Consider the following 21,939-nt stretch of genomic DNA (forward strand, 5'->3'; position numbering starts at 1 on the left):
TGTGTGCGTGTGTCTTTGTTTGTGTCTTATAAGAATGAAGAGTTCCCCTATAGAGAAATGCTTATGCATCCCCACAAAGATGTTTCAGAAAAATGAGCAGAGTTATAATGGGTATTTCTTTTAATTTTTTAAAAAGGGATTGCTTTTGGAAAAATATAATGGGGCTTTGATGACAACTATTAGGGAACGATTGCTCTCAAATAAACATTGTACATTTTGGCTTCTGCTTCACCATTCCAACCTGTGCCTTGAAAATCCCGGCATTAATGAGGAAATTTAGCTTTTATCTGAACTCTAATTGGAACAAGGAAATTGAGGTTCTTTGTTTATTTGTAAGCATTTGTCACAGGAATGCCCACACAGAGGCGTGTACGTGTCTCTGTGGTGGGGGGGGGGAGATACTTGTTTTTGCTGGCTTATCACTCCTGTTTGCATACACCTTGAGATCATTGCTCCTTAGTTATATGTTTGTGTGTGCGGTCGAGTGTTCCCAGCTCAGTCAATTGTTAACTCAGTGTAGATAACTGCCGATACTTTGACCCGAGGTTTTATATATTTTTCAGACTTTCAGAACTTCATGTGTGTTTTGAACCTGGAATGGAAAACAAGCTTCCTCTGGTCAATCCCATCAAAGTGACCTTACACAGCCTGATAGTTCTGTCCAGTTGTATAGTTTGTATTTAATCTAAGTGCAGTGCAATATTACACCATTAATTGTTTGAAATAACTAGAATTTTATTGAGCTGTGTGAGAGGCATAGCAAAGTGCTTCTAATCGATGAATAAAGTGTGTGAAGGAGCAATTTAGGGTTAAACATTACACATCTAAATGTCACTTTAACCTTTAGAAAATAAACTATAGCTCGTGACACACGCCTCTGAATAAGATTTGCTGTGAACAATATTGAAATTCCAGGGTTACACTCGGCGACAGTGACCATGTAGCTGTTTTCAATGAAGACGGTGCAGGAGACGGGACTAAAAAAATCCCGCCCGTGCTAGATGAAACGATATCTGACGCCTGCCTCCTGATTTGTCGCGCTCCAGTGGAAGCAGAGTGTGAGAAAGCAGAGGCACATCTGCTCATGTTATCGATCTGCCGCTGTCAGTTTGGGAGAGATTGGTGAATATTTGTGAACTAGGTGGTGTTGTCTTTATTTGCAGACGGCACGCAGCTTTCGGTGGTGTAGCTCTGATTGCGTTCTACAATCCACAGATGATGCACGTTAGCTTAATTGGTGATTTTAAATTGGCTGCAGGTGTAGATGTGAGTTATTGTCTGTCTCTGTGTTAGCCCTTTAATGGGCTGGGGACCTGTGCTCCCGTTTAGCCCCGTGTCGTGCCTGCAGTCTTGAACTGGATAAAGGTTTAAGAAATTGGTTGGATAGATGTCTTTGGTTGCTGGAATTCCAAATTATCTGCCAGTCACACATCGTGATCCAGGATAATAGTTTAGGATTGGCAATCGAAGTCCCTCAAGATTTAAAGTGTAAAGTCTCTTTGTTAAATTAGAGACTTAATGTAGGACAATAACTGTGTTATTGTGGGGAAAAACTGACACGTTCTCTCTCTCTCTCTCTCTCTCTCTCTCTCTCTCTCTCTATATATATATATATATATATATATATATATATATATATATATATATATATATATATATATATATATATATATATATACACACATACACTGAACAAAAATATAAACGCAACACTTTTGTTTTTGCTCCCATTCCCCATGGGATGGACGTAGAGACCTAAAATTCATTCCAGATACACAATATAACCATCCCTCCCAAACAGTGGTCACAAATCAGTCCAAATGTGTGGTAGTGGGCACATCTGCTATATTGAGATAATCCATCCCACCTCACAGGTGTGCCACATCAGGATGCTGATCTGACATCATGAGTAGTGCACAGGTGTACCTCAGACTGCCCACAACAAAAGGCCACCCTGGAATGTGCAGTTTTTTGCGCTATTGGGGGTCTGGGGACCCAGAACCGGTCAGTATCTGGTGTGACCACCATTTGCCTCATGCAGTGCAACACATCGTCGCATGGAGTCTATCAGATTGTCAATTGTGGCCTGTGGAATGTTGGTCCACTCCACTTCAATGGCTGTGCGAGGTTGTTGGATATTCGTGGGAACTGGTACACGCTGTCGTATACGCCGGTCAAGCACATCCCGAACATGCTCAATGGGTGACATGTCCGGTGAGTATGCTGGCCATGCAAGAACTGGGACATTCTCAGCTGCCATCTGCCCTGAACAATGTGAACCATGATTCATCCGTGAAGCGCACACCTCTCTAACGTGCCAGACGCCATCGAATGTGAGCATTTGCCCACACAAGTCTGTTACGGCGACGAGCTGGAGTCAGGTCAAGACCCCGATGAGGACGACGGGCATGCAGTTGAGCGTCCCTGAGACGGTTTCTGACAGTTTGTGCAGAAATTGTTTGGTTGTGCAAACCAATTGTTCCAGCAGCTGTCTGGGTGGCTGGTCTCAGACGATCTTGGAGGTGAACCTGCTGGATGTGGAGGTCCTGGGCTGGTGTGGTTACACAAGGTCTGCGGTTGTGAGGCCGGTTGGATGTGCTGCCATATTCTCTGAAACGCCTGTGGAGACGGCTTATGGTTGAGAAATGAACATTCAATGCACGGGCGACAGATCTGGTTGACATTCCTGCTGTCAGCATGCCAATTGCACGCTCCCTCATTGCTTGTGGCATCTGTGGCATTTTGCTGTGAGACAAAACTGCACATTCCAGGGTGGCCTTTTGTTGTGGGCAGTCTGAGGTACACCTGTGCACTACTCATGATGTCAGATCAGCATCCTGATGTGGCACACCTGTGAGGTGGGATGGATTATCTCAATATAGCAGATGTGCCCACTACCACACATTTGGACTGATTTGTGACCACTGTTTGGGAGGGATGGTTATATTGTGTATCTGGATTGAATTTTAGGTCTCTACGTCCATCCCATGGGGAATGGGAGCAAAAACAAAAGTGTTGCATTTATATTTTTGTTCAGTGTATATATATATACATATATATATATATATATATATATATATATATATATATATATATATATAGATAGATAGATAGATAGATAGATAGATAGATAGATAGATAGATAGATAGATAGATAGATAGATATATATCTCATATATAGATATATATAGATAGATAGATATAGATAGATATCTCATATATAGATATATATAGATAGATATCTCATATATAGATATATAGATAGATAGATATCTCATATATAGATATATATAGATAGATATAGATAGATATCTCATATATAGATATATATAGATATATATCTCATATATAGATATCTCATATATATATATATGAGATATATATATATATATGAGATATCTATATATATATATCTATGAGATAGATAGTAGGGGTGCAACGATACACAAAATTCACGGTTCGGTTCGATACTTTGGTGTCACGGTTCGATATTTTTTTCGATACAAAAAAAATGTTCATGCCTTTTTAATTTGTCATTTATTAAAATTATAAATATATATTTTAACTCAAAAGTACAGTTTTTAAATTTAACCCTAACCCTTGTGCGTGTTTTTTATTTTGACAGCGAATGCGCACCTGCGGACCACTTATGTGCAGCCCTGGTTATATAGCTCGTCATATTGCAGCCACAGAAATTCTTTTGTCCATGAAACCATAAAGCTGCACTTTCTTTTTGCCTTATAGTCTGATTTGTCATAACTTCTCCATTTTTTGGTAAGCTTTTCTTTGGCTGTCACTTCTTCACCCTGACCTGTCTTATTTGGCTCAGCAGAACTAAAATATATATCGTGCTGCTTTTATACATGCACTCACATAAGCTCAGCGATTCTCTGCGCGATCAACCTCTCACATGTTTAAGCTGCGGGAGATTTCACTTGTTATGTTTGCATAGTAAGCTAACGATTAATAAGACGATGTCAGAGGAATTGGTGCACAAATTATCATCACTCACAGATCAGTGCTGTCGCTCTCTATACACAGTTCGCACGATTGCAAAGTGAAAGCAAAAAAACAAGCGCAAATTCAAACGCGACTTCAATATGTCACATATTGACAGTGGCTCACCGATGCCAATGACATAATTACCCAGCTACATTTCTGAAAGAATGCAAAAGCATTGACATATATTTTTCCTTCCTACAATAGCCCGACGGGCAGGGCAGAGATAGATTTTGGTAGCCCGACTGAAAAAATCGCTAGCTCCGGGACGTCGGGCTAGCGATTTTGCGAGCCCTGTATCTGATTGAGGAATCACTCATCTTTGGAAAAGAGAGTTTATTACAGAGAAATGTCTCTTTCCAAAATAAAAGCTATACTATCCGCTTCTTCTGGGCTATATTCTCAGCAGCATAAGGAGAATCATGTGCTAACAGCTGTCTAAATGACTCGGCTAAAGTTAGTAGCATGCTTGTTGTTTTTGTCTTTGCACTAGGATGATGTCGGCGTAAATGTGCAGTCATATTCGTTGTGTTCCCACTAGTGCTTTCAGGTTGATCTCGTTGAAATGACCTTAACGCCACAACACGGCAAATCTCCGTTAACGAGCTACCGCCGATCGCCCCGTGCATGGGGCTAGATGGCCAACACGTTAACGAGCTAACTGCGCTAACACACTAGTTCCCACCCATGTAATTGAGCATTGCATGGCACATCCAACATACTGTTTTACTTTAGTTCATGACGCGCTTACCTTCAGGGTCATACGTCACATGAAAACCAAAATAATTCCAAACGCCAGATCTGAATGTTGTAAGGAGAGCTTAACTTCTGTCTTGCTAGCTTGCCCTGCGCTCTTCCTTCTGACTATGCTGTCTGTGTTGAGTGCTCAGTGGATCTGCGCTCGACAGTGCAGCCTAGGCGGAGTAGTCGAACGCAGATTCACTGAGCGCTCAACACAGACAGCATCGTCAGAAGAAAAGTTGATAAAATAAATTACAAATGTTGTATTGTTCGATACATATGCGTACCGAACCGAAAGCACTGTATCGAACGGTTCAATATCGATACGAATATCGTTGCACCCCTAATAGATAGAGATATAGATAGATAGATCTATCTCTCTCTCGATAGAGAGAATGTTTGAATTATGTTTTTGCTCTAGTTTTGTGCAGAGAAGTAATGCCAGGTTTTGGGATATTACCTCCTTAGTGGGCTTGCTTAAAGAGCAAGGATGCAGCTGACATCATAGCTAACAAAAGGACTAACGTCCTACCTTTGACCGGTTTTCTCCGGGTGGGGAAAAAATAGGCCCACACAGGTATTCGCCATGAGCAAAACTGTTTATCTTTGAGTTTAAACACAGTTTTGAAACGGAACAAAAAAAGACTCAACTTTCAGGTGTGCAGAAGCTCCTCTCTGTCATGAAGTTGACGTCATTGTTTTCTTTTCTTTTCCACTGTCAGAGAGCATGCCAGCATTGACAAAGGGAATTAGTAAGCCTGGAGGCAGATGATTCCGGTGATTTGGACAATTTGGAAAAGGTTCTCAGTTGGAACTGGTTCTGGATTCCCATCCCTATTCTTGGCACCCTATTCCCAATGACATCATGCAGGTCTTGAATGGCAGCAAGTAATGACTGGTTGGTGATCAGTGTGTAGTTGCAGTTGGAGTCTGTTTCTAATGGTTGAAACGCACTGTGTGAGGTATTTTTCAAAAACGCTGGGCTTTAACTCGATTGGAGTTGTTGAAGTGAAATCGTTCCCCTCTAAGTAAAATCAGAACTCTCCTGCTTGCTCCAAGTTGAAAGAAAGTGACATGAGTACGCTCATAACTTGTAACTCCTAGCTGAACATCTGCAAGAACATGACGGAGTTCCTAAACTCCCACCTCATATGTTTATCCCCACCTGCTCTCTTCTCACCATCTGCTTCCATCTCTGCAGCACTGCAACGATGACGTCCATAATTGCCAGTCGGATATGAACATCATGGGAGCGTGGAAGAGGGGCTACACGGGTAAAGATGTGGTGGTGACCATATTAGATGACGGGATCGAGAGGAACCACCCAGACCTCTATCAGAACTACGTGAGTGTGTATGTATGCGCGTGTAGGGTGGCTATGAGTGGCAGTGTGTGCGCATATTGGCTTTGAGTCGGTGTGTGACAAGTGAGGAAGTGTATGAGTTCAAATGTAAATGCCCCTGCATGTGTTTGCATGAATGGCTATGAGTCTGCCTCATTCAGGATTAACAAGCCACATATACAACACAGTGCACTGATTAATACATAGCAATGCAGTGCCACACTATTGTGATCCTGTTTCTCTTTATTCTTTATCCTTTATTATTCTAGTTGCTCCGTTTCCGCTTAACTACTCCCTCAGTTTTCATCCAATTTTCACCATTCAAATTTTAACCTGTTCTGCTCTTTCTGCTAATGACTGCTATATCTTTTGGTGCTCAGAACTTTTATACTTTTTGAAATATTAAGCTTTTTATGCCATATTTTGTCCCATTGAGATGACTGGGACCACATGACCAGTGTGGTCACTGATATTGCTTGCCGGGGTCACCTGTGTTTTGGCTCAGTGAGATGAGCAGCCATTCTCAGAGCGGGAGGTCTGGGTTCGAATCCCCCTTATGGCAATAATTTTTCAGTTAAAAGTTCAACCTTTTTAACTCTTTTCAACACAAATTTCAGCTTCTTCACCCCTTTTCAGCAGAATTTTCAGTTTTTTCACCTCTTTTCAGCACAAATTCCAGATTCTTCAGCTGTTTTCAGAAGAAACTACAGCTTCTTCACCTCTTTTCAGCTTTTTTCAGCAGAAAGTTTAGATTTTCCACTCTTTTCAGCACAATTCAGCTTCTTCTGCACAGTGTACATTTTGCCTCTCATCATATCTTTCTTTGTGACCAGAACTGGCTTGGCTCAGTGGGATGAGCAGCTGCCGTGGTTCGAATCCTACCTGTGGCGGTTGCCGCACATCTTCCCCGCTTGCATGTACGCTTTATTGACACTGTTCAGTGTACCCTTTCAAATACAGCAGTTTTCAGCAAAGAGTTGAGCTTCTACACAGTGTTTTCAGCAGATGGTTCTCCTTCTTCTGCTGTTTTTAGATTTCACTTCACAGCATTCACACTGCATTTTTGCAGGAAATGCAACTTTTTCTAGTTATGTAAATGTGGAGAAAACAAAAATAAAAATCTGACAATTATAATTGTGATTTTAATAATACAAATTCTGCTTTGTAATCACACTGTTTCTCTTTACCATGTAACCAAGTCGTGTTCCAGAAGACAGCAGTCATGTGATGACCTAGGTAGTGATATTTGCTGCCATTTGGATCATCAGCCCATCATGTGTCTGCAATTAAATTCCAGAGAAAAACTTCCTTAAACTTGCAGATGTGCAGTTATGCTGTGTGTACATGTTTATCTCTCTGTGGGCTCATACTTTAGTGTGTGTGCGTGCTGAGGTATGTCTACCTATGACCGAGAACTGATAGTTGAACTAACTTGTTGGCCTGAGGCAGCAGGTAAAGCCATCAATCAGCTGCGCAGATGAAATGATTCACACCCTCTTTGCGCTGCTGTTATTAGCTACTCTTAATGCTTAGATTTGTTTATGCCGAAGGGCCAGTGGTGCCGCAGATTGGGTTAGCTCTGATTGCATTCGATTTACAAAACTGTTGTGAGTCGTGTTGATGTGAACTCTTCGATTGGGTTAGAGAAGCTTTTTGGCGATCTACAAGCCAGTTATACACACACACTCACAGAGAGTGTTGGACCTACTCTACTAATGAATTCACTTGTTTGCTTGATATTTTTGTGTGTGTGTGTGTGTGTGTGTGTGTGTGTGTGTGTGTGTGTGTGTGTGTGTGTGTGTGTGTGTGTGTGTGTGTGTGTGTGTGTGTGTGTGTGTGTGTGTGTGTGTGTGATGATGTTTTGTTATACTTGTGTTGACCTCCATGTCTCCTCCAGGACCCTCAGGCAAGCTATGATGTCAACAGCAACGATGTGGATCCCATGCCTCGATATGATGCGACCAACGAGAACAAGTAAGGAAAATAAATAAGGAAATCTACCCCATAACAGAGAGAGCAAGAAATTAAATTTTAACTGTAACAGGGTTTTTAGAAAATAAGCATGTGGCTTCACTGTTTTGTTTTTGCCAAAAGCTCTTCAGGATAATTTTTTTTCCCTTCATGGATTTCTAAAACAAGCTCTGTGCTTCAATATGTTTGTATTTGCTGAGTCCTGACTCTGTTGTGGTGCAGTGAGTTATATTAGCATATTTGTCTTGATGCATGCTCAATCAGTCAGGTAAGGAAATCCCAAAGAGTTGATTCTGTTCATCTGGACGTCGCTTTTTCAGTGGGAGAAACGTCGCTCATCCAAGTGACTTCTTCAGTCTCAGCTGACTGCAGTTTCCTCTTAGTCTTATAAAAGGTACATTAGCATAATGACTAAAACTAGCACCACTGACAAACAATGGGCTGTGAGGTCAGTTTCTGCGTCATTAATATGCAAGTTGTCATGACCGTTGATCAACAACCACTGATCGCATTAAGTTCACCAGGGAGGACGTGATTTATGACAGTTTAGCCTTCTTAGCTGTGAGATTTCCATCAGTAATGGGGGACATTTAAATGTTGCTGTGTACTGTAAACCTACGCATATGGATCAGTATTTAAGGTTCGACTCTCATCACTGGAGCACAAACTGGGTGTCCTCAGGACGGTACAATACAGAGCGAACACCAGCCCTACAGATACAGCGGCCAGCAAAGCAGAAGAACATCACATCAAGAAGGCCCTGAGTAAATGTTGTTATCCCAGCTGGACATTTGTCAAAGCTGGGAAGGCACCTGAAGAAAGCTTTCTTTCTTCTCTCCAGCCGATCCAGGAGAGAAGAAGGACAACTGTTGCCTCGGCAAAAATGGTGATCCCATATGTTTCAGGAGTATCGGGACTGTCGAGAAACATTTTCTCTAAACAATGCATATCTTTGGCTTTCAAACACCAAAACACGCTGTTTTAAAAATTTGTCCGCATCAAGGATCTGGTCCCCCGACACAAACAGAGTAGTGTGGTGTATCGGGGAAACCAAACAACCTCTGATGAAGCAGATGGCTCAATACAGAAGAGCTAACTCATCAGGCCAGGACTCGGCAGTCTATTAACACCTACAGGCCAGTGGACACTTTCAATGATAAGGATGTACACATCTTGAACAGGGAGGAAGGCTGGTTTGAGCGGGGAGTCAAAGAGTCCATTTACAAAGAAGAGGGAAAGACCATCTCTGAATCGAGGAGGGGGCCTAAGGGTACATCTTTCGCCCTATTACAATGCTGTGATTGCAGCCATTCCCCAACTCTCTGTGAACGGTACTCATGGTCACTGATCAATGATCAATGAGCTTTGATCAGTGGTTGTTGGTCAATGGTCATGACAGTTTACATATTAATGATTCAGAAACTTACCTCAGAGCCCATTGTTCATTCAGTGGTGCTAGTTTCAGTCATTATGCAAATGTACTGTCTATAAGGTCGGGGGAAACCTGCAGTCAGCTGAGAATGAAGAAGTAATTTGGAACTCGCTTGCCTGTGCACTTGTCTTGTGCCAGTTTGGCTCAGTGAGTGATTTTTGGGTGTGTGTGTATGTGTATTTGGCACAGCAGCTCAAGTGCCGTGGCAATGGCTCAGTCCCTGCTGGTAATACGTTGTCTTAAAGAGACATGAGGGCCACGATGCAGCTTAACGAGCTGGTTTCTGTTTGGGTTTGGATTTATATTTGACTGTGAAGCATGTGGAACAGAAATCTGGTTTATTTTTGTTTTTTGAGTTTATCATTCTCTATATGATGATTTTCTGCAGATAATTTTATCTGAATACATGAGGCACGTAATCTGTTAGCTATGTAAAGGGATAAGCTAAATTTAACTACATCTGGGATCAAAATGCAGATTATTGTCAGCAGTTACATAATGCTTGTGGATTTATGATGTCTATGTGTATAAGCAGCAAGCAGGAGGGGATAAACAACTGCATTATCACTATATTAGTCTCCTTCTTCCTCTCTGAAGTATTGTCTTTGGATCATTTATTTATTTAACAGGGAAAGTGCATATTACCAACAGTTTATTGAAATATAATTTGACAAAAATGGGGGAAAAAATATCAAAATCGCATCAGCCTAGATGCTCTTAAAGGTACAGTCTGTAATTTTTTGATTAGTTAGTGTGAAATTACAAACTGATGCATTCTCATAATCTTAGAATTAATCCATGAAAAATATATAGGAATGGGCGTCAGTTTGTGGAAGCCACCATGTTGCCCCTTCATCTTGAATACAGTGGCTGAGAATGCCAAATTGGGAGGAGAAGAGAAACTGTAGGTGCACGTGGGGCTTCCCAGCAAAACTTAATTAGTGTCTGACCTTCAGACTCGAGATATAAAGGGTCATTCACATATTTTATCATCTGAGAAAGGGTCCACCTCTCCAAAAAAGCAAAAGCGCAAAGAGACAATCCAATAATAAAATTTTATCCTCTCCATTATCTTCAAGCCTCACCTATTGTACTAAAGTCGGAGCTCTATGATACACAACAACCTGCATTAAAAATGCTCATTTTTTCCCAGATATTGTTGCAATTATTTGTTGTCAGTACATTAGACATGCGTCCCTCACAATCTCAAGATGGCTCACAAAAGCCACTAATTAATAACAACAGCTGGTTATAAGCCAACGTAACTCCAGCTAAGTGTCTGTGAGTCTAGCAATGTTGGGTTAACAGCTAACAGCGGCTAACGGCAGCAAAAACAGCTGCATGTAACGACAAAAAGTTTGGAAATCGACAACAACTCACCTTAGCATTGCTGTCATCAGACGGAAGAAGGATTCACGGATTTATCGAGTTATTTCAGACTAATTTCACAAATTAACTTTGGAGGCTTTTTGAGTAATTGAACATGAGCACATATTGATGGCTGAGGTAAAAAGCAGACTGACAGCTTACACTCACTACAGATGGTGGCCGGAGTTGTTTGTCCTACTGTGGTCCCACCATAGGTAGGATTACACACTGGAATTGGGAGGGGTAAGAAAACAGTTCTAAGTTGATTACAATCTATGAGTGTATTGACATCGAGTGGTTTTACACACTGTGGATTAGGTTAAGGAGGTAAAATTTTATAGGACAATATTTTTCTTTCTGTTTAACCTATTCATTAACCTACAATTAGGATCATAGGTTTTTAGGATCCCCATTTGCTGGGTTTGATGTTACCACTATTTATACAACAGTACGACTCTGTTTGACAAAGTGACTTGAAAATGTAAGATTTAGTAATAATATTCAGATGGATTGGGGTGAAACAATCCCAAGAAATATAAAAAACAAAAAAATTAGAGATTATATCGAGCCTAATTCATAAAGAACCAACAAGAATACTTTGCACTGGGGCCAAAAGCAACAAAAACAAAATCTGATGGCTTTACCCTTTTAAAATTTTTTTACAAAGTTAAAAAGTTAAAACTCTGTCTTCTTTTGAAACAGCCCCATTTAGAGTCATTCATTGCACAAATACATAGTTCTAAGTGAACTAAGAGACCCCGAGTGGCTGTGACACAGATGTGCAAAAAATGGAAAATACAGGCAAACAAAGACTGGAGAGACGGCCACACAGACGATTTTATGGATTACTGGAGTGAAGTGAACTGAGTGGGCTGGGACTGTTGAAGCATTTTGAAAGAAGGAGCCAGCAGCTTGGCTCATTAACTTTGATAAAGAGGCCTATCACTGATGTGCAGCTATTTGATGTGTTATACTTTAACCCTCACAGCTGCATTTGTGTTAACTTCACTGTGTCATGGACACAGAATCTGAAGGTTACCAGACCTTTACATATGGCATATGCATTTAATATCTAGGCTGGATTAAATTGAGCATAAATCAAAAGATCCAGTGCGTGACACAAAGGTCATGTTAAAGTTGCTTTGTCAAGTGGTAATGGTTTGATAAACAGCCTATCATGTAAAACATAATGCTTAAAATTTGAGCATTACTATGACTATTGGCAAAGGGGTCCCCAAAATAATTTGCTGTAAAGGATTGCGCTCTGTTTTCAAGTGCAAATCTGCAAATTGGAACCATTTACAGCAACAAAGCCAGCATAGTGTGTTCTTTACTCTCACCCATTTTGTCTTTGTACGAGCAGAAACTCTGACATCATTGTAACACATCACAGCGCATACATCTGAAGTGTTTAGTCTGAAAACATTTAAAATTGAAATGGCTCCAGTCGCTTCTAATGTGAAAATAGGCATTCGCCCTACCAGTGTTAGGTTTATGAGGTTGTAAATTGGGAAAGTGACCCCCCAGTGGGGAGAAAACTGTGACCCCAAAAGTTTGGAAATCTTTGATGTTGAAGCAATTTAGATTTTCTGCTTATAAGTATTTCTTTTTTTAAATTTATTTAGATTAATAGTAGCAGAAACACAGCACCTTAGTTAAGTGAGGACAGTGATTACAGATAATTTGAGTCTATCGTGTATCTGTGGAGCAAACTTTGCTCTGACTCCCCTGGGGTCGGGGGGTGTTCATGATAGCTAGATGCTGGGTTTCCGTGGCAACGGTCAGAGCTGTTTCCGGGACAAGGGGGAGGCGGGATGATGCAGATGTTCTCTGCAGGAGGTGAATGCGTGTGTGAGTGTGTTTGTGTCGATCCAGAAAGTGGTGTTTTTTGAGCAGGCGGCGGACGCAAACATGCCATGTTTGTTTACGCTGGTCCCTGGCCTGGGCCGATTGTCACCACTGCAGTTGCTGGTGGAATGTTACCCTGGTGTGTGTTTTTGTGTGTACATGTGTGTATTTTTAACTGTCAAAGGAAGTGTGAGCAGTCTAACATACTAGTTTTTTTTCATTTATTTCCTGTGTGCTCGTAGGGAGCACATTACTTGCATGCTGTGCTCAGAAAATATCACAAAAGGACCTGTGTGTGTGTGTGTGTGTGTGTGTGTGTGCGCGCGTGCGCATTTGGGGAGCATTGACATTGACTACTCCAAACATTTGTCCTGATAGTATTACAAATGATGAAGTACCTACTCTTTCATCCTCTGTCAGGGAAAAGAAAAAACAAGAATTGCAGAAATATTTGTAGCATTTCTTACATTTGTACACTTCAAGCGTATAGTTTATGATGACTTCAGCAGAAATGTACATATTTGTCCATGAAAAAGCGCGGTTACACGTCTGTCGATTCCCCTTCAGATGCAGCATGTTTATGTGGTGGTTTGCGTGTGTGATTCTGCTTGTGTATATATTTACTCATCTGGGACATTCTCCAGCTCAGTTACATGATCTGTGTGTGTGTGTGTGTGTGTGTGTGTGTGTGTGTGTGTTTAGATTTTTGTAATAAGCTTCTTCATTCCCACTCTTTCCCCAGACACGGCACACGGTGTGCGGGTGAAGTTGCTGCAGCTGCAAACAACTCCCACTGCATTGTGGGAATTGCCTACAATGCCAGAATAGGAGGTGAGCGATATGTTATATTTGCACTTTATCAACAATGTTTGACATGACATCTCTTTCAGCAGAGACCTACGTAATAAGGATTTATTAGTGTCATTAAGAGTTAAGAACCTCTAATGCATTTCAAAGGATGCTGAAGAGAACTGCCACTGCTGAACTTCTGGTTTCACTGCTTTTGTGAATGTCATTGACCTATGCAGAGTTACTGGCTCACCCTAAATGTTAGGGTTTTTTTAATATCTCATGCACATCATAATCTCACCGACAGATTAGCTGCTTCTGTTTATATTCATTATAAACCCGACAACTGAAATGTCATTAGACATCAAAGGACATCGTAGCACAAATGTGCTGTACATATGTGTCTCCTAATTCTTTAAAAATGTTATTAATGACATTTTCAAATATTTTTAATGTTGCATTAAAAAAATATCTTCCTTCAAGTTACAATTATAGATGAACACAGTATGACCAACTAGTGACACATGAATCGTTGTGCTCAACATGCCTCATTTAACACCTCTATGCCATATAAGCCATTTCGAGTCAGCTGCTCTTAAAAATAAAAACAAAAACACTGAATCATGTCTTGTTTTTAAACACTGGATGTTCCAGAAAACTTTGACCTATTCAGCTTTTGACTGTGCACACCAAACGCACAGTGAAGCATGGTGGAGGGAGCATCATTGTTTTGGGCTGCTTTGCATTTAATCTCTTGGATGCCTTAAAAATCACTGAGGGAATAAAGAATTCAAAGTTGTATAAAGAAGCAGCCCCAATAATTATTTCATGGAGGATGTTGCTGAAAGAGGATATAACTCGAGTTCACATCAGATTGAGAGCCTGAACTGTAATTACCGTAAATCCCGGACTACAGAGCGCACCTGATTAAAAGCCGCATGCTCTAATTTTAGAAAGAAAATCAATTTTGTACTTGTACAGGTCGCACCGGATTTTAAGCCGTATGCGTTTCACTTGTAATATGAGATACTTACACAGAAATATTATACGTGAGGATTTTTAACGTTTAATTTAATCCGTAAGGTAACATAAACGTTATGGTAACATACAAAATACATACTGCAAATGCTTTTTTTTCCTCGAACAGCGCCCGTAACACGGCTACCTTTAAGTATACGTACGTATCGGTAACACACAAATTACATTGCTTATGGTTTTTTTACGGAACAGTGCACACACAACATTACGTCTCTTAACAACCCGTAAAAATATATACCGTATATATACTCCTTATCAATTTTATTGGTCTACTGTTACCAGGCAAAATGTTTTTGGCCGCATGAAAAAAAAATGCATTAGCCGCATGTCAGTATAAGCCGCAGTGTTCACAGTGTGGGGGAAAAAGTAGCGGCTTATGACCCGAAAACTACGGTAATCGGTGTGTTGAATGAAGGTTCAGCTATTTTTCTGTTATTAGTTTTGTTTTTTCACCAGTTGTTTGTTGAAACAGAATCAGGCTACGTGTTATGAGCAGTAATTCCATAGATGCTTGAAATTATAGAGGTTTTACAAACTTTTTACTTTTTATTTTTTCTTCTTCTTCTTCTTCTTATAGCTTATTCTGTAGATTCTTGAGATATTGATCTAACTTGATCAAATGCATGCTTTATTTCTGTGTTTATGCATCAGGTGTGCGAATGCTGGATGGAGATGTAACGGACATGGTGGAGGCCAGATCTCTTAGCTTGAACCCACAGCACATCGACATCTATAGTGCCAGCTGGGGACCCGATGATGACGGAAAGACCGTGGATGGACCAGCAACTCTGGCCAGGCAGGCCTTTGACAATGGCATCCGCACGGTGGGTACATGTACACATGGACTCTCGTATACATGTAGAAACAAGTAAACATGTGATTCATTGTTTAAACAGGACTTTGGCATTAGTATTCATGTGGCAAGAAAAGATGTAAACACACACACAAAGACACACTCAAAGCAGATGTGCATTTCACGCTAATATAATTGTAGTCTAAGCTGCTTCCAGGCTATCTCTACCTGTGAAGCTCCTCCGGACATTAGAGAGCAGCTCTGCTCTATTAGCATATATTCATTTACATATTCATAGCCTGTTTTGCATAACTGCAAGCTGGTGTTGTGATGTCGGCTGAGTGGAGCGAAAAAGCAATATCAGAGGTTAAGTGGGGTGAAGTCATTTACTGGTTATGTCTCACAAATGTGCTCATTAACATTAAAAGTTTACTTTAGGTGGCTGTTTCCATTCTGGGCAAGCAGATGTTGACCTTTTGAGGGGTGATCCAGGGAGGGAGGGGAATCGGTGGGGCTGGTCAGCAGTTATATGGACCTTTTTCAGACTTGACTCTAGAAGATGAGAACGAAAGGCTCCTGTCGCAAAACAGGAAGGAAGGGAGAGAAGGAAAAGAGTGATGGAACAGGCTGTGAGTGTTAGAAGAACAGGCCAGCCTGTTGATGACAGGCTGGCCTTTAACATGAGGTGAAGTGAGGGGGATATCTGTCCCACTGGTATGGGTAGGGCACGTGTGTCCTTGCATGCCCACCAACCGTTTGAGCCTGACTGGAAATGGCATGTTTGTGAGTGTAACAAGTACTTGTGCATATCTTGAAGTGGCAGTTTATCACAGAGAGCCAAGGTGTTAGAAATAACACTGACAGCTGTGGGGAGATACCCTGGCTTGTCCCAGTTTAAATGCGATTGTTTGAATGGGAATTGTTGTTTTAGGTGTTAATCAGACTGCCTGTGTATATTTTGTAAGAGGGAAATCCCATTAACACATTTGCAGATTTTTTTTTTTCAATAGTTTTCTGAAGTGCTGTTTTAATTTGACTTGATCAGTTATTTTTTTAATGAATAGAACTTTTAATGAAGGTTATTTGTGGAGGTATTGCTTTTTTATTTTTCTCAGCTGCTAATGAATGCTGTTTATCCCGTGTATCGCCTCTCTCCTCTCCTTCATCGTCCTCTCTTCTTCTTTGTCCCCTTCTTTCTTTTCATAACTGCTCTTCAAAGCGCTCTCCGTCCCTCTCATCTGTCAGCATTTGCTCCTGTCTGATACCCTCCCTTCACAGAGGGCTTCGCTCGCTTATCGCTGCCTGACAGAAGCCCCCTTTTGAAGAACTCCATTCTACCTTTTATTCCTGGCTCTATGTCTGTGTGTGTCTGTGTGTGTTAGTGCGCTTATTGTGCGAGTGTGTCTTGACAAACGTTGTGAATTTTAGCACCCGTGTGTTTGTCAGAGATCTCTTCTGCTGACTCCTGGGTGAACTTTGACTGTGACATCCTCAGCGTGTCTCCGCTGGGTTCGCGGTGTAGATCAAAATTAGTTTGAACAAATGTGGAAGTATACCTTCTAACTGAAATGGTAAAAGAAAAAACTGAGGCAAAATTGTATTAATGTGAGTGTGAGGCTCACCCTTAACATGGGCTCTCCATTAGGAAGATTTTCTGAATACGACTGGGATTTTTTTGTTTGTTTGTTTGTTGTTGTTTTTTTAAATGTTCTGAACACCAAGATTTGTATTTTCAGTTTGTGTTATGTTTATGTCCTGTGGCAAACTCTGGTCACATAGGGGAAAAAAGTATTTCCTTACTGGCTGATGAATGGCTGCTAGCAGTTGCTGAATAAAATTTGTCACAAAGAGGTATACGGTGCTGCAGTGGATGCATACTTTGCTTTAGCGATCAGTGGTTGGCAGGGAGGGAGGAACTGACAGGTCTCTGACTTGCCTGCATGGCTCGGGCTTCGGGAGCTGATTTCACAGCCACTGGCAGCAACCTCCAGCACCCACTGACCAGTCAGTCGAAGAATGCAGTTTACTTATAACCGGTTGTTTTCAGATGGTTGAGGCGGTCTCTCTACGCCCATGTAACCAGGGCCTAAAATCTGGAAAACATGCACATAAAAAACTTCCCATCTTGAAGTCGTGAAGGCTTCCTTTCTGCCAAGCAATGCCCGTGATCTGTCGTCTGTATTTGTTCAGTGCTTTCTTTTCACATTATAATGTGACTGCTTTGATGTTTACGTGGCAATTTCAAAGAAAAGCCACAGAATACTAAGCAAAACACAGTATCTTTCTCTAGGATGTAACAAAATGGAAATGTTGAGTAGAGGGAAAAGACGGTGCGTTTAAAAAAAAAAAAAAAAAAAAAAAAAGTAACAAGAAGCAACAAAAACGGAGTTGAAGGGTAGAAAATGTGGAATTAAGGGAATTGAAGAGCCTGAGTTACTGTTGATATGCAATTCCTTTTAATCATACAAAGTATTTGACAAATTTAAGTTTATAGTTTTTACTAATGAAGTGTAGTCAGACTTCAGACGTCATACAATGCAATGTACAGTTCAGGAAAGCGTGCATCTTTTTAATGTAATTTCCTGTAGCTCAATTATTGCAATTTAAAACGAACGTAATAGTTTCCAGTAACGTCTGTCAGTCAGTAAACGATGCTGCATGCTCTGCTGCAGTGACGTGACAAGACAGAAGTGAACCTCGCTCAGTCCAAGATCCTAAAAACCCTCACTTACACAGCATGGCTCCAAGCATTGCCAACATCTTTTTTTCTTTTTTTAGGTGGAGGCAGGCACACACATCCACAGTATTTGGCCAGTTAAAACATTATGATTACTAAACTTGGATCAGATAACATCAGTTCTGTTGCCAGACACCCACAAGATCGTTGAGGACTTTAACTGTCTGGCTTCTCTCTGATCTTTTTCTGCTCTTTTGCTGTTGCTGGTAAAGATTTGTTTTTTCTTTTTTCTTCAAGCAATTCTTCAATCTATCGCTTTCATTTTTAAAATACATTAAAAGATCATTTTAAAATAAAGCCAAAGGTCTAGCGGGCAGCAACTGCCTCCAAGTACAAAGACAATTTGAAGTCTTTTAATAAAAACCTTCTCTTGTTTCTTCTCCTGTCAGGGGAGAAAGGGCCGCGGCTCCATCTTTGTATGGGCTTCAGGAAACGGCGGGCGCAGCAGAGACCACTGCTCCTGTGACGGCTACACCAATTCCATCTACACCATCTCCATCTCCAGCACGGCTGAGAGCGGACGCAAGCCCTGGTACCTGGAGGAGTGCTCGTCTACACTGACCACCACTTACAGCAGCGGGGAGAACTACGACCGAAAGATTGTAAGTGCTGAGTGAAGGAAAATAAGCACCAATGGGTGATGACTGATGATTTCAGTTACGCACCAAACACCACACATTTATTTGTCCACATCCAAATGATCCAGTTTAGGTGATGTAAGCGTCTGGCTAGGATGCCTCCTGGGTGATGTGTTCTGGGTATGTCCTACCAGGAAGAGGCACTGGGGTAGACCCAGGACATGCTGGAGGGATTATGTATCTTGACTGGCCTGGGAATGCTTTGGTCTTCCCCTTCTCTTTTGCTCAGTCTGCTGCCATGGATGGCTGGATAGATGGAGGAAAACCCAGTATAGTATAATTTCAAATAAGCATACAGCATGGCTCCTGTGCACCTCCCAGGTGAAGTATTTCCAGGCATGACCTGCTGGTAGGAGACTCCAGGGTGGGCCCAGGACATGCTGCAGATGTTATTTCTCTCAGCTAGCTTGGGAACACATCTGTTTCTCCCAAAAGAGCTGAAGGAGGTGGATGGGGAAAGAGAGGTTTAGGCTTCTCTGCCTTTAATGCTGCCCCTTTAACAGAGTTAAATGATGGATGGATGGAGGTATGGTGCAGCATGATAAAAACTGACATGAACCTGGCCTCGTGTGTGCTTGTAGGTCCAGTTTTGTAGCCTTGTTTAACTCAGATCAACCACATCAGTCCCGCTGACCTGCTGGGATGAGCAGTGCCTGTTGGCCTCTTCGAGTTGGCTTGTCTGGCAGCGTCTTGTTGCATTCCTCATACTGATGCTACTACACACACACACACACACACACACACACACACACACACACACACACACACACACACACACACACACACACACACACACACCCACCCCTGAACATGCATGCTGTGTATGATTTATCGCTGGCTGTGTACTCTTTGTTCACAGTAGAACTTCATATATTTGATATATGAGTGTCAGCATATCTACTTGGGCACATACTGTCGACTCTAATACTATTGAACCACATTCTGTTCTCGTGTATATGTGTGTGTGTCTCTTCAGATAATCCCCCAAACTTTTCAGTCCAGAAAAGGTCCTTTGATGAGGGCTAAGACTGGAAGTTAGCCAGGCTTTCCTTGGCTAACTGACTGTCAAGCTGTCTGACTAGTTCGCTGCTTAAAGTCCATACAATCAAAGGGAACATGCAGCTTTTTAATAACACGTTTTTATGCTACTTTATACTTCTTACAGTGTTTTCCTTTCTTCTTTAACACTAAACTTATTCCCTGTGAATCTGGTGATTGTGTGTGTGTGTGTGTGTGTGTGTGTGTGCGTGTGTGTGTGTGTGTGTGTGCGCGCGCGTGCGTTATCTATAGAAAGGCAGCGTATCAAAGCTGGAATGGTAGTTTAAAGAGTTTCAGGTGTGTCTAAATCCTGCTGATCCTCATGACTTCAATCTCTTCCCGTCTTTTTCTCCCTCTGGTCTTCCCGGTACTGTCATTGTTGATTCCTTTCCTCCACCTCTGTAATGCCCTTCTCATGGTTTCCTTCATTGTTTGCTTACGGCTTTCTGATTCCTCATCCTCTCTTTTATCATCTTTGACGTTGATTCATCATCCTGCGCCTGTCTCTTTGTTGCCTCTGACTCTCTTCACTTCTCTTTCCACAGATCACAACAGACCTGAGGCATCGGTGTACAGACAGTCACACAGGGACGTCAGCCTCAGCTCCCATGGCTGCTGCGATAATTGCTTTGGCCCTGGAGGCAAAGTAAGATCCACTTAACCTCATCCTTTCACTTCATCCCTTTGCCCCGTGCTCACCTTCTAATGCCTTCTTGTCCTCTGGCCTGTTTTGGTGTGTAAAAGGCACCACGTGAAGTTGCTCTCTTCTTTTTTTTTTTTTCTTTGTTTTTTTTTTTGTCAGAGTCAGCAGGACAGATGCATTTAATTACACGGAAATGCTGTCTTTCTTTTTATCAGCCCACATTTGTGAAGCTGTAAAGAGTTTTACAAGATGAGGTCATACTGGATAACAGATCATCTGCTTGTTTTCAGTTTCAGCGGCACATCTAGTGACGTGTAAACTTACTGTTGGATGGTGGGCCAGAAAAAAACGCGTGTGCCTGTTTTTGAATGTGCAATAAACTTTCATCCGTTCAGTGATGCATTCACATTTGCTGCTTCTGCACTTTAAGCTCAGCATATTTGTGAGTGTGCGTTGTGGTGAAAAAAAAATGCATGAATACAGGATGCTTGTTAGCTGCTGTAAAGCCTGTTTGACTGTCAGAAATTTGCGTTGAACATCCACAGATATGTGACAAATTAAAAGAAAATCCAGTAGACCTTGGCATTGATTCTGCTGGATGGATGAGCACATTCCCTCATTAGAAGAGTGCTGCCAAACACATTGGTTTAAAATCTCCCCTTCAGGTTTAAATCTGGAGAGCTGGTGTGTTCGGTCACCCCCTCGTGCCCTGTTGATGGAGGCGTTATCACTGTAAACAACTTTGTATTTGTAATGACCTCTCCCTAATGCTACATTAACAGTGAGATGGCAGCACAACCAAAATTTTTGCAACAGTGTGCAGCAAACTTGGATCTCGCTGCTTTTGAAACGGTTGCTTTGAAGATGGGGACCAGGTCTGTGACTACGCTGGTGTGTGATAGTGAAGGTGACCAAACGGCAATAAGACAATCAGTCTGCTGTCAGTTTGTGTCGCGTTATCTGCATTTTTTTCTTTTTGCAATAATATAGAGATTTAACTATGATAAGGTAAACATCTCTTTGTGTCTGTATACACAGGCATTCACATAAACTACTTGCATTCAGAGCCCAGTTCAAAGCCCACAGATGTGAAGCAAAAATTTAGAAATTCCTCCACAAATAGTGACGCAGCTGCTGCAGAATGACACAGGTGCTCAGCAACCTTCAGCTTTTTATATCCAAGTATATAAAGAATACAAGCAGTTGGCAACCAGTTGAATTGAGTCCACAATTAGAAGCAGACAACACACTCAGCATGTTAGTATGTTAGCACACTTTTGTTAAAAAATAAATTAGACAATAGTTATTTGCAAACCTTTGTCGACCTGTGTGAGAGTGATTGCAACCACACACTTACATCCAATCTCATTCTACTAGTGTGACCGAGCCATAACAGGTCAAGTGGACCCAAACTGTGCCAGCTAAATTAATTTGGCAGAATAAGGTCAACACTAAAGATTTACTGGATTTTTAAGCTATTTGTAACAAGCAGATAGGACATTTTGGGCGTCTTTTTCCCAGGGACTTTTTATTTTCTTTTTAGATTTGACTAAAGTGCCAAT

At 41.4% G+C, this 21,939-nt stretch overlaps 1 protein-coding gene across 1 annotated transcript in view; it reads left to right on the forward strand.

Moving 5' to 3' along the window:
• pcsk5b (proprotein convertase subtilisin/kexin type 5b) overlaps window positions 1–21,939 on the forward strand; it is an 86,271-nt gene that overhangs the window by 16,880 nt on the left and 47,452 nt on the right. The window contains exons 4-9 of the mRNA XM_026187563.2: window positions 5,942–6,085; window positions 7,980–8,056; window positions 13,444–13,532; window positions 15,180–15,352; window positions 18,448–18,660; window positions 20,280–20,380. Of these exons, the coding sequence (XP_026043348.2) occupies window positions 5,942–6,085; window positions 7,980–8,056; window positions 13,444–13,532; window positions 15,180–15,352; window positions 18,448–18,660; window positions 20,280–20,380 (797 nt within the window). The remainder of the gene's footprint in view (window positions 1–5,941; window positions 6,086–7,979; window positions 8,057–13,443; window positions 13,533–15,179; window positions 15,353–18,447; window positions 18,661–20,279; window positions 20,381–21,939) is intronic.

Source organism: Astatotilapia calliptera, chromosome 12, assembly GCF_964374335.1.
Source record: "Astatotilapia calliptera chromosome 12, fAstCal68.1, whole genome shotgun sequence".
NCBI lineage: Eukaryota > Metazoa > Chordata > Actinopteri > Cichliformes > Cichlidae > Astatotilapia > Astatotilapia calliptera.